The sequence below is a fragment of the Trachypithecus francoisi genome, unplaced genomic scaffold (genome assembly GCF_009764315.1).
Source record: "Trachypithecus francoisi isolate TF-2019V2 unplaced genomic scaffold, Tfra_2.0 Lachesis_group4, whole genome shotgun sequence".
Lineage (NCBI taxonomy): Eukaryota > Metazoa > Chordata > Mammalia > Primates > Cercopithecidae > Trachypithecus > Trachypithecus francoisi.
Genome location: NW_022681469.1, coordinates 18,273,309 through 18,286,752, shown reverse-complemented (window position 1 = coordinate 18,286,752; position 13,444 = coordinate 18,273,309). Strand labels below are relative to the sequence as shown.

Below are 13,444 nucleotides of genomic sequence, written 5' to 3'. Positions count from 1 at the left end.
ATGGCAATTCCTATGTGTTCATATATTGGCTCATTTTCCAGAAAAGAAGACCAAATTATATGAATATTTTGATAAACTTAGAGCACTATTAAAATAATTAATCCCCCCTCCACAAAACTGTTATACATACATGACACATATATACGTGGGTACACACCTATCCATCTATTATAGTAGCCTTTTTCACGCCAAAGCTCATATGACAAAAGGCAATGCTCAGAAGAAGAAAAATAAAACACCTGCAATATTCTGGGAGGGTCCTCCACCCCTCCCATTCTCAACTTCAATTATCTCACCCTCCCTGCACCACATACACTTTCTGAACCTGGCCCTTCATTAACTCTTTTTTTTTTTTTTTTTTTTGAGACAGGGTCTTGCTCTGTCACCCAGGCTGGAGTGCAATGGCATGATCTCGGCTCACTGCAACCTCCACCTCCCGGGTTCAAGTAATTCTCCTGCCTCAACCTCCTGATAACTGGGACTACAGGCATGCACCACCATGCCCGGCTAATTTTTTTTGTATTTTTAGTAGAGACGGGCTTTCACCATGCTGGTCAGGCTCATCTTGAACTCCTGACCTCAAGTGATCCGCCTGCCTCAGACTCCCAAAGTGCTAGGATTACAGGCATGAGCCACCGCACCACCGCACCAGGCCTATCAACTCTCATTTCCTGAACCAATGGTGAGAGAATAGAGGGGTGATGAGGAGAGGAGTGAAGAAATGGGAAGGGAAGTAGGTAGAGAATAAAATGAGAGAAGGCCCAGGACATGGGGGTATTCCCTGGACCCCTCTAGAGCCCTCCCGTTCCTTCCCTTCCTCTTTCTCTGAGGTCCAAGTTCTCACCTTTGAAAAGAGGCTGAAGCATCCCAGGCGGCTCACAATGCAGTAAACTTCAGGAAGGCGCTTCCCTTTGCCTCCAGGCTTTTTGGAGAGAAACACAAGGGAATTATGAGTGTTGACAGCCTCAGGGAAGAAAGGAACCCACATGTTTTTTGGGAAACTATCAAGTGCCAGATGTTTCCACATATCGTAGCTCTGGAAACCCCAATAAAGTAAGTTGTTATCCCATTGTGTTTATTATAATGTTTGCTATAGTTGTTTGTTATCACTATATGTTTATTATAACGATAATTTCAAGTGAGAAATCATTTCTGAAGATCTTTCTGAAAACTCAGTTTTAAGCTAATTTTCATATCAAAAAATAACAAAGATCAATCTCAATACTTTTTTTTTTTTTTGAAACGGAGTCTCACTCTGTCACCAGGCTGGAGTATAGTGGAACAATGTTGGCCCACTGCAACCTCCACCTCCTGGGTTCAAGCGATTCTCCTGCCTCAGCCTCCCAAGTAGCTGGGATTACAGGTGCATACCACCATGCCCTGCTAATTTTTGTGCTTTTAGTACAGAAGGGGTTTCACCATATTGGCCAGGCTTGTTTTGAACTCCTGACCTCGTAATCTGCCCACCTCGGCCTCCCAAAGTGCTGAGATTACAGGCGAGAGCCACTGCACCCTGCCCAATCTCAATACTTAAAAAAAAATTTTATTTATTTATTTCTGGATACAGAGTCTTGCTCTGTTGTCCAGACTGGAGTGCAGTGACGCGATCTCGGCTCACTGCAGCCTCTACCTCCCGGGTTCAAGCGATTCTTGTGACTCAGCCTCCTGAATAGCTGGAATTACAGGCGTGTGTCGCCATGCCCAGCTATTTTTTTGTATTTTTAGTAGAGATAGGGCTTCACCATGTTGGCCAAGCTGGTCTTGAACTCCTGAGCTCATGCAGTCTGCCCACCTCGGCCTTCCAAAGTGCTAGGATTACTGGCGTGAGCCTGTGCCCAACTTCAATCTCAATACTTTAACCCTAAAGTAATTTGATCAACAAAATTATTATCTCACTTAACTTTTTCAATTATCCATGCTTTTTATTTTACTGATTAATTCAAAAAATGTTTCTTGAATACCTACTATGTGCCATGCATTATACTTGACTCTAAAGTTTTTCAGCCTATTTCAGGGACTCAAGTATATTCTCAGTGGAAAAAGACTCACCATTACTGAAGATTTTCAAAAGAACGGGCCTCAGAATGACAATTCTAAAATGCTTTAGCAGGATTATTGCACTGAAATAAGTTCCTGACTTTTAAAGGTGATTCTTCTGAAGGGGACATTCTTGAATTATTTGAGTCTCCTCTCCTTAGCAACCATTCTGAATGTTCTCTCTAAGTGATCAGGGTCTGTTTGGCATGTTTTATCAGAAAAAAATATTTTGCTTAAAGAGAGAAAGGTCTTTTATTTGGCAGGAAAAATAATGGAGAAAGTATTTTTGTCCAGTTGCAGTGGTTCATGCCTGTAATCCCAGCACACTGGGAGGCCAAAGTGGGAAGACTGCTTGAGCCCAAGAGTTCGAGACCAGCCTAGGCAACACAGCAAGATCCTGTCTCTACAAATAATTTAAAAGTTAGCCATGTGTGGTGGTACATGCCTGTGGTCCCAGCTACTTGGGAGGCTGAGGCAGGAGGATCACCTGAGCTGGGGAGGTCGAGGCTACAGTGAAACATGATCCACTGCACTCCAGCCCAGGCAGCAGAGAGAGATCCTGTCTCAAAATGAAATAAAAGTACTTTCTTTCTGATGGAAATGGACATTCCCACCTACCAAGAAGACTCAGGTGAGCACCCTCAATTCCTGTTTTTTAATTTTTAATTTTTTAGTATATATTTTTAAAATAGAGCCGGGGCCTCATTTTGTTACCCAGGCTGGTCTTGAACTCCTGGTCTCAAGTGATCTGTCCCCTTTATCCCCCCAAAGTGCTGAGATTATAGGCATGAGCCACCGTGCCAGCTTTTTTCTGTGGTATTAACTATCCTGATTAACCTGCCACTCCCCCTGCTCCTTCTCCTCCTGTGGCCCATTGGGGAATCTCAGTCTCATGGGACCAGGAAGTCAGACCTGGCTGTCCACGAGGCTCTTGCAGGCTGAAAGCAGACTGTACTCACCAGCAGTCTTCGGCAGTAACCGAACCTTCTGCTCCCATCTTCTCCAGTTAAGACAAATGAGAATGTTTCACTGTGGTTGGGAAAACACAAATGCATCACAAAGCAAAACAAAACCAAAGACACCTCATCACTCTGCAGCAAGGGGTAGCAGCGAGCAGCCAGGGGACACACTGCAGGAGGCCGTAGGAAAGGCCGCTCCCCATCCCACCTGTCCCTGTTCGTGCTGAGACACTGGTCACCCATAGCTTCATTGTAAATGTCAGTGAGACTGGGCTGGGCATGGTGGCTCACGCCTGTAATCCCAGCACTTTGGGAGGCTGAGGTGGGTGGATCACTTGAGGTCAGGAGTTCGAGACCCACCTGGCCAACAGGGTGAAACCCTGTCTCTACTAAAAATACAAAAATTAGCCAGGCATGGTGGCACATGTCTGTACTCCCAGCTACTGGGGAGGCTGAGGCAAGAGAATTGCTTGAACCCAGGAGGTGGAGGTAGCAGTCAGCCAAGATCATGCCATTACACTCCAGCCTGGAGGAAGAAGCAAGACTCCATCTCAAAGAAAAAAAAAAGTCAGTGAGACTGAGAACTAAAGTGTTGCTGTGGCCTGAGAGGAAATGTGGTACTTTGTTTCCATCCGGGGCCCTCCCATCATTTTTTCTTTTTTTTTTTTCCGAGGCAGAGTCTCACTCGGTTGCCCAGGCTGGGGTGCAGTGGTGTGATCTCGGCTCACCACAACCTTCGCTTCCCAGGTTCAAGCGATTCTCCTGCCCTAGCTTCCCCGAGTAGCTGGGATTACAGGCGCTCGCCACCATACCTAGCTCAGGGCTCTCCCATCATTCAATCACCTGGGCTGCCCCACTTTACAAAACACAACTGTCATTGACTCTGGAGGCTGAAGAGAGGGAAGTGCCTGGGGTGCTGTCCTCAGGGAGCCAAGCATGTGTGAGTGCAGTGACATCTGCTCATCTGGGGATGTGACTCGGTGAGAGAGCAGCGGAAGAGTGCGACGGTTCTGTGCCCCTCTTGGAATTGCCCCGGGGCAGCTCTCTCAGGTCATGGTCTGTACAGGGCAGCCCCAAGGCTTGGACGGTCCTTAAAGACTGCTGAGCCACCCTCAAGGAACGCGGTACCCCTTAAAGACAGGACCCGCAGCCTACTGAGTTTGGCCAAATGCTGAAACATCTGATAATAAAAACACTGGTGTCTAAATAACACAAGATGAAGCAGAAATGTAAACGGATCCCAATCCAAGAAACAGTTGGATAGGAGACTGAAGAGATGTTTCAGGATGAGAACGGGGAAGGGCAATGTTGTCCTAACTTTTCCCAGGCTAAGAATTACCTTCCGGGAGGCTTCTGAAACAAACATCCCCAGATTGAGTGGGAGGCCTGGGAGGTCTGCATGCTGGGCAGGTGACTCTCACCTTCAGGGAAGCTTTAAAAACACCCCTTGGGGAAAGCTCTAGGCCAGGGCCCATCAGGATTGCTTAACGGTGGGAATGACTCACGGAGTCTGCCACCTGTAATCCCGTCTCTAAGTCCCACTTAGTCTTTGGGGCTGGGCAGGGGAGAAGCCAGCTCGTACCTGGTGAACTGCTGGACAGGAACCCAATCCTTGGCATCAGGGAAACAGAACTGGGGAATGGCCTTCAGTTGGTCCTCAGCCTCTCTCATGAACTTGAAAGATCTTTCCAACTGCAGGGAGAAAGGTGAGAGATGGTTTGAGAACAAACCCCAGCGTGGGAGAGTGAGGCAGACGATGGCAAGGATGGCCTCTCCCACCTTTCCACATTTGTGACTGCCGCCTTAACCTCTTCCCTTGGGAAGGGCTTGCAGCTCGGTCTGCTGGGGCGTTTTTCCCCCCCAGGGCAGTTCCAACTATAGACCTCTGGGAGAAGTTGGGAGGAAAAAATAGTATGCTTGAGAGAAACGTTATCTATGCTTCTCCGCTTGACATTCTAGAATGTAACTATTTCAAGGAATAAAAAAAAAACTGCCAGTGGTCCTTTCCAAATAGGAGGCTCAGGAAGCTGGAGGGCAGAGCCTCGAATCAGGCCTTTCTATCTCTGGGCCCAGGCAAAGCAGTCCCTTCTCACTCCAGGCAAAGACTGTTACAACACTCTCAGTGAATAAATTCAGTAAAACCAAATTATGCTGGGAAATTCAACTAATTTCAGACAGTCTTTGAGTGTTGGAACTAGAAGGAAGCGTGACGCCATCCAGCCTGACATTCTTATTTCAGCAAGAAGGAAATAAGCCCTGAGGTGTGACGTGATGTGTCCCGGTCACATGAGTTAATGTTCAAACTAGGAAGAAAAATGATCTAATCTTTTTTTTTCTCTCTCTCTCTATGAGATTCTAGCACATCATACAGTATCTGACATATCAAAGACCGGATGAATGTTATCTTGTTAAAGAACAGGATGAGCACTTTGGGAGGCCAAGGCAGGAGGATCACTTGAGACCAGGAGTTCAAAACCAGCTGGGGCAACATAGCGAGGTTCCATGTCTACAGAAAAAAAAAAAAAAAAAAAAAGAACAAGGGCCGGGCGTGGTGGCTCACACCTGTAATCCCAGCACTTTGGGAGGCTGAGGCCGGTGAATCACCTGGGGTCAGGAGTTTGAGACCAGCCTGGCCAACACGGCAAGACCCCATCTGTACTAAAAATACAAAAAAATTAGCCACATGTGGTAGCGGGCACCTGTACTCTCAGCTGCTTGGGAGGCTGAGGCATGAGAACTGCTTGAACCCAGGAGGTGGAGGTTGCAGTGAGCTGAGATCACACCACTGCACTCCAGCCTGGGCAACAGAGCAAGATGCTGTCTAAGAAAAAAGAAACAGAGCTGGGCACGGTGGCTCACGCCTGTAATCCCAGTACTTTGGGAGGCCAAGGCAGGCAGATCACGAGGTCAGGAGATCGAGACCATTCTGGCTAACATGGTGAAACTCTGTCTTTACTAAAAATACACACAAAAAAATTAGCTGGGCGTGGTGGCGGCGCCTGTAGTCCCAGTTACTCGGGAGGCTGAGGCAGGAGAATGGCATGAACCCGGGAGGCAGAGCTTGCAGTGAGCCGAGATTGCACCACTGCACTCCAGCCTGGGCGACAGAGCAAGATTCCATTTCAAAAAGAAAAAAGAAAAAAAGAAGGGACAGGATGAATTAATGAAGTCTGATTTAGAGACTAAAGTCGTGAGTTTGTTTTGCTTATGAACAGAAATTCGTGATTTTTTGGTCTCTCTATGTATAAATATATATTTTTTAGAGCCAGAGTTTTGCTATCTTGCCCAGGCTGGACTTGAATTCCTAGGCTCAAGCAATCCTCCTGCTTCAGCATCCTGAGTAGCGGGACTTACAAGTGCATACCATCACACCTAGCCAGCAATCTGTGCTTTTAAAAAGCACCCCAGATACAAGTTTGGGAAACACAAAATAATAATTTCTATTTATCTCATTATTATTCATATTTGCTTATAAACAGGTACTTTTTCATGTGAGGAGAATTGTAGGCTTTGTTGCTATTGTTAATAGGTTTATATTTGTTAAATTTCCTTTATAAAAAGTTAAAGAAAAACGCATCATGCTAAGGTTATCTTCAGTAATTTGAAATATCACATATCTGAATATCTGAGGTTAGGAATTGATAGTGTCTAACCTAAATATAACGGCTAACTTCCTTCCTTCCTTTCATTTTTTTTTTTTTTTTTTTGAGACAGAGTCTCACTCTGTCACCCAGGCTGGAGTGCAGATCTTGGCTCACTGCAACATCTACCTTATGGGTTCAAGTGATTCTCCTGCCTCAGCCTCTTGAATAGCTAGGATTACAAGCATGCACCACCACATCTAGCTTTTTTTTTTTTTTTTTTTTTTGTATTTTCAGTAGAAACAGGGTTTCACCATGTTGGCCAGGCTGATCTTGAACTCCTGGCCTCAAGTGATCTGCCTGCCTTGGTCTCCCAGAGTGTTGGGATTACAGGCGTGAGTCACGGTGTTTGGCCCTAACCTAAATTGTTTCTGTAATAATTTGCATCAATTTCTTTGTTTCCAATAGCTTGCTAGTGAGCTCCACTTTATTTATTTATTCATTCATTCATTCATTCATTCATTATTTTGAGATGGAGTCTTGCTCTGTCACCCAGGCTGGAGTGCAATGCTGCAATCTTGGCTCACTGCAACCTCCACCTCCTGGGTTCAAGTGATTCTCCTACCTCAGCCTCCCAAGTAGCTGGTATTACAGGTGCCTGCCACCACGTCTGACTAATTTTTTTATTTTTAATAGAGACGGAGCTTTACGATGTTGGCCAGGCCAGTCTCGAACTCCCGACCTCAAGTGATCCACCTGCCTCGGCCTCCCAAAGTGTTGGGATTACAGGCGTGAGCCACCGTGCCTGGCCCGAGCTCTACTTTAAAACACCCTTGCAGACAGTTTCTGAAGTCCGCAGGCCAGCAGTCCTGTTCACCGCTCCTGACGCTCAACAAGCCTTCCCAAAGTCACCAAGTGTCAGGGAGAGGAGGGCTCTGAAGAAGAGTATCCAAAGGCAGAGAGCACCAGGCTGATTGTTTCCAATTTTAAAAACTGCTTCCTGGCCGGGTGCGGTGGCTCATGCCTGTAATCCCAGCACTTTGGGAGGCTGAGGTGGGCAGATCACGAGGTCAGGAGATAGAGACCATTCTGGCTAACACGGTGAAACTCTGTCTCTACTAAAAATACAAAACAATTAGCTGGGCATGGTGGCGGGCGCCTGTAGTCCCAGCTACTCTGGAGGCTGAGGCAGGAGAAAGGCATGAAACCGGGAGGCGGAGCTTGCAATGAGCTAAGATGGAGCCACTGCACTCCAGCCTGGGCCACAGAGGGAGACTCCATCTCAAAACAAACAAACAAACAACAACAACAAAACCCGCTTCCAGTATGATTCCCCTCAGGCTAGACCAAATTTAATTGAAGCCATGGGGTGCCACTAATACTAGTGGTTGAGACAGCAATCAATCCATAAAACAGTCACTATTTATAGACTTAGTTGTCCTTTAGTTGTTCTCCTTCAGAATAAATAGCCACTATTTATTTTCTATATAACAGTTCTTTCTTCCATCCACGATGACACAGACGAACCCAACTGGCCCAGGAACAGTCTTTGAGTTGGTAATTCACAAACTCAGACTGTCCCCTAAACAGTAATTTTGACTGTCCTTGCACAGTCATGCAAAGAAGCAAGTACCAGTGGGGTGTAATTATAGGAAGGGGTCATTAATTACCACAGAGTGAATGACTTAAATTATAAAGAACACCAAAGAAAGGACCAGCCAAGAATACCAAAGGAAGGAAGAATACCAAAGGAGTTTCTCCACAAAAGAAACAGCATTCAGGACTGAAGAGCAGACCTCGTGGGGAAACAAGTTCCAGCCCTTTTCAACAGCCCACTCACTACTTGCATGCACCCACCCCAGATCACACATAGGACACACACAAATACAAGCACACATGTGCCTACGCACACGTCGTCAACCTATTAGTTATCAGCGTATCCGCACACAGGCTCGTATATGCACAGGAGCACAGTTACAGTCAGCTGCACACAGAAATCTCCCACAAATACAACCAATCACAGATGGCTGGAAAACAGCCCAGTCTCCTTGAACTGTCAAAGATAAATACGGGATAGGAAACATTTTAATGGAACATTAGCATGCAAATAGGGACTGTGCCTTGATTCAGAGGACTGGACAGAAGTGAGGAATAAAACCCACAAAAAAAGTTTAAAAAGAGAAGAGAGAGAAGGAGGAAAAGGTCCTTTCTACAGACGGAGCAAGTGAGCAAAGGCAAGGAGATAATGCCTGACATGTAAAAATGCGTGTACAAGGATGATCACCATTGCACTAAAAAAAAAAAAAAAAAAACAAAACAGGCAGAGTGGGTCCCAGCACTTTGGGAGGCTGAAGTAGGCGGATCGCTTGAGTCCAGGAGTTCGAGGCCAGCCTGGGCAACAGAAGAAGACCTGTCTCTAAAAAAGAGACTACAGGCTCACACCTGTAATCCCAGCACTTTGGGAGGCTGAGGCGGGCGGATCACGAGGTCAGGAGATCAAGACCATCCTGGCTAACATGGTGAAATCTTGTCTCTACCAAAAATACAAAAAATCAGCTGGGCATAGTGGCGGGTGCCTGTAGTCCCAGCTACTCGGGAGGCTGAGGCAGGAGAATGGCGTGAACCCGGGAGGTGGAGCTTGCAGTGAGCTGAGATCACGCCACTGCACTCCAGCCTGGGTGACAGAGGGAGACTCCATCTCAAAAAAAAAAAATAATAAATAAAACTAAATAAATAAATAAACAAGCTGGGCATGGTTGCATGTGCTTGTAGTCCCAGTTACTTGGGAAGATGAGGCGGGAAGGATCACTTGAGCCCAGGAGGTTGAGGCTGCAGTGAGCTGTGATCGTGCCACTCCACGCCATCCTGGATAACAAGAGCAAGAGTGAGATCCTGTCTCAAAAATACACACACAGGCTTGGCGTGGTGGCTCATGCCTGTAATCACAGGACTTTGGGAGGCTAAGGTGGGCGGATCATTTGAGGTCAAGAGTTTGAGACCAGTCTGGCCATTATGGTGAAACTCCATCTCTACTAAAAATAAAAAAATTAGTTGGGCGTGGTGATACATGCCTGTAATCCCAGCTACTCGGGAGGCTGATGTAGGAGAACTGCTTGTACCCGGGAGGTGGAGGTTGCAGTGAGCCAAGATTGCATCACTGCACTCTAGCCCAGGCAACAGAATGAGACTGTCTCAAAAAACAAAACAAAACAAACAAAACACACACACACACACACACACACACACACAAACACTGGTAGCCAGATACATTTCCAACAGAAGGGGACTGGTTACACAGATAAATAGACTAGGGAATACTCACATATTGGAGCATTATATAACTTGAAAAATGATGTTTTAGAATTTTTGTTAAATATGCTTATAAATAATGAGAGGTTTACAAAAGAGTACATGCAGCATGATACAAAAATTCTGCAGTATATGGTTCCACTTTTGTAAGAAAATTACACCATTAGAAAAGACTGGAAGAAAAAGAAAATGTTAACAGTGATGGTCTCTGTGTGGTGTGATTACCAGTGATTTCTTTCCTATACATTTCTGGATCAGTTTCTTTTTAAACAGTGACTGTGCAACTTTACTTTAGAAAAAAAATTTAATGTGGGTGACTCCAGGCTGGAAACAATAATCATTTGATCATTATGGTGAATCATTAACTAACCCATGAACTAACGCAGCCTTGATTCCTACAACACTGATTAAGCATTGCCATGTGAACAGCATTGTGTTAGGCCCCAAGGCAATGAACAGGATAGTAGGACAACCCTTCACGCCTCAGTGATCTCTGTTGAGAGTCAGTGTGAGCACACCCAGCAGCCTCTCTTATCCATGGGCAGCCCCTGCCGAAAAAAAAATCTGGGTATACCTGTGGTAGTGGGGTGTCAGGGGCTCATTCCTTAGAGGAGTGACAGCTAGAGGAAGGTGAGTGTCACCTTTGGAAGGCCAGTGCCTATAGTTTACTTCAATTTACATAATTGCTATCCTGAACTCCAAAAATAGGACTTGATTGTGGTGTTGGAGCATGGTGGGCACGATGGAAGGACGGCTGGCCTGGGAAAGGAGGGGAGGCCTGGGGACAGCGGGATCTGGGCCTTGGTAGATGCTAGGGTTATGCCTGGGTCGTGGTGGCAAAGGGAGGCCCTGAGTGGGCAAGGACAGAAGCTCCCTCCCTTCTGCCCTCCCTGAGGCATGAGTCTGTCCAGAGACCATCAGATTCTACCTGGTGAATCTCTGCATGCTTTTCCCGGGGCTGGGGGGAGATGGTTATTTTATGTCCTCCTGGCAGAGTTTAAATTCCTTGAGGACAGGAGACACATTTTCTTCATCACTGTAATCCCCTAAGGCCAAGCAGAAAATTACTTGAATGTAATATAGTCTTAGTAAATTCTAGCTGAACTGAATTAGAATATGGTGGAAGCTCTTTAATATTGATGTCAAAGCCTAAGAATAATTTATAAATTATTGGCCATGTTGCTTCAGACTATATTAAGTGCTATTTTATTTATTTTATTGTAGGTGCCATGATTTAACATATGGTAAAGCTGAATCCACACGACCATGGTCCATGACATAAAAGTGTCAGAGGTGTGTGAACCACAGTGACTCCATTTTGAGTAGGGACTGGGTAAAATGAGGCCGAAACCTACTGGGCTGCATTCCCAGATGGTTAAGGCATTCTAAGTCACAGGATGAGATAGGAGGTTGGCACAAAATACAGGTCATAAAGATCTTGCTGATAAAACAGGTTGCAGTAAAGAAGTCAGCCAAAACCCACCAAAACCAAGATGGTAATGAGAGTGACCTCTGGTCGTCCTCACTGCTACACTCCCACCAGCGCCATGACAGTTTACGAATGCCACGGCAATGTCAGGAAATTATCCTATATGATCTAAAAAGGGGAGGCATGAATAATCCACCCCTTGTTTAGCAGACAATCAAGAAATAACCACAAAAATGGGCAACCAGCAGCCCTCAGGGCTACTCTGGTAGTCATTCTTTCATTCCTTTACTTTTTGCAATCTCAGCTCACTGCAAGCTCTGCCTCTTAGGTTCAAGCGACTCTCCAGCCTCAGCCTCCTGAGTAGCTGGGATTACAGGTGCATGCCACGACATACAGCTAATTTTCGTATTTTTAGTAGAGACAGGGTTTTGCCATGTTGGCCAGGCTGGTCTCCAACTCCTGACCTCAAGTGATCTGCCCACCTCGGCCTCCCAAAGTACTGGGATTACAGGCGTGAGTCACCGCACCCGGCCTCCTTTACTTTCTTACTAAATTTGCTTTCACTTTACTCTGCTGAACTTGCCCTGAATTCTTTCTTGTGCGAGATCCAAGAACCCTCTCTAGAGGTCTGGATTGAGATTCCCTTCCTGTAACAAAAGGAAGGGACATGCACAGAGATGCACAGCACACAAACAAAGCAGACATTTAGCACAGACACAAGCGTGATGCTGCTTGGGGAGACTTGGGGCTTCAGGGGAAAGAGACTTCTCGGCTAGGTTAGGAAGAGATATGGCTGTCTGGATAAAGAGATGGAAGGAAGGGCAAAGAGGATGGCATGGTCAGCACAGGAACCACAAGAAGTGAGAAAGCATTTCTGGCCATACTTTTTTTTTTTTTTTTTGAGACAGAGTTTCGCTCTGTTGCCCAGGCTGGAGTGCAGTGCCATGATCTCAGCTCACTGCAACCTCCACCTCCCGGGTTCAAGTGATTCTCCTGTCTCAGCCTGAGTAGCTGGGACTACAGGCTGTACCACCATGCCTGGCTAATTTTTGTATTTGTCTGGCCATACTTTTTGAGTCCCTGAGTCTCTCCTTTCTGGGACCTCCCAAATTCTCTAGCAGCAGCATTTTTTTTTCCATCTGATATACCCTAATTAGGATCCATTTTCAAGATTCTAGATGCTAGGTGGTCCTCAGACTCCCACACCTCCCTGAATTCATAACTCCCAACAAGGTGATGGTTAGAACCCTGGCAGGCCACAGGGACCTGGCCACCCTGTACCTTCAGAGGGAACTGTTGGGTGAGTTCTGGCACGTAGGCAGCCCCAGCCTGCTTCTTGTGCAAAGACACAACCACAAAATACTCGAAGAGCTGCCTCTCCTGGTACTCGATGAGCTCCCGGGCAAGTGATGGGTACCGAGGCGCCTGCTTCAGGCGAGACTTCACGTTGACCAGGCGCTGGCTGTGAGCTGGGTGAGGAAGACGAGGGGAGAGAGAGAGAGAGAGAGAGCGCAAAGAGCCTGAAATGACCATGAGCCCATGTGGAACTGTACTGAGCTGCAATAGGTTATGTAATTCTCAGCTCAAGTACTTTTTTCTAATCCCCAAAGTGTTTCTGTGTCTAACAAATTGGTAGGAAACTCTTTACTTGGGATATCTGCCAAAGTTCTGGGAGAAGCAACACTCAGTTGGCTACCAAATCAATCAGGGTGCAGGAGCCTGGAATCGTGGCTCTACTCTGCCATGGTTTTGCTGTCTGGACTCTGGGCAGAGGCCGAAGATGCCCTTGCCTTCATCTGTCTGATGAGGTAGGGACAGTGACTCCTCCCCTCACCCATTTCCCTCATCTTTTGGTTTGTGTGATGTGACAGAATCCAGACCAGAGGGCTTTTGGAGCTGGGAGCTTTATAAACATCCCTTGTGACTCAACTGGCAGAGATCCCACTAACTCAGGAACTCCTGTCCACCTCCTCTTCTGCCACTGACTCTGCAATGAAATGGCCTTGCTTCATTCTAGAGGTGAGTCTGGGAGCAGCTGGGTGTCTGAGGCGAATGCAGCAGGGTCACTGAGTGGACAGGTCTCTATCACCTCGTTCAGCAACCTGGACTTGCTGTTTTTTTCTTTTTCT

At 46.4% G+C, this 13,444-nt stretch overlaps 1 protein-coding gene across 5 annotated transcripts in view; it reads right to left on the bottom strand.

The window, feature by feature from the left end:
* Window positions 1-13,444, bottom strand: part of DENND2A (DENN domain containing 2A) — a 134,085-nt gene that overhangs the window by 45,061 nt on the left and 75,580 nt on the right. For all 5 annotated transcript variants that reach the window (XM_033192273.1, XM_033192274.1, XM_033192271.1 and 2 more), the window contains 4 exons: window positions 12,597-12,784; window positions 4,579-4,688; window positions 2,997-3,066; window positions 845-922 (listed from right to left, as the gene is read on the bottom strand). In XM_033192273.1, coding sequence (XP_033048164.1) covers window positions 845-922; window positions 2,997-3,066; window positions 4,579-4,688; window positions 12,597-12,784 — 446 coding nt within the window. The remainder of the gene's footprint in view (window positions 1-844; window positions 923-2,996; window positions 3,067-4,578; window positions 4,689-12,596; window positions 12,785-13,444) is intronic.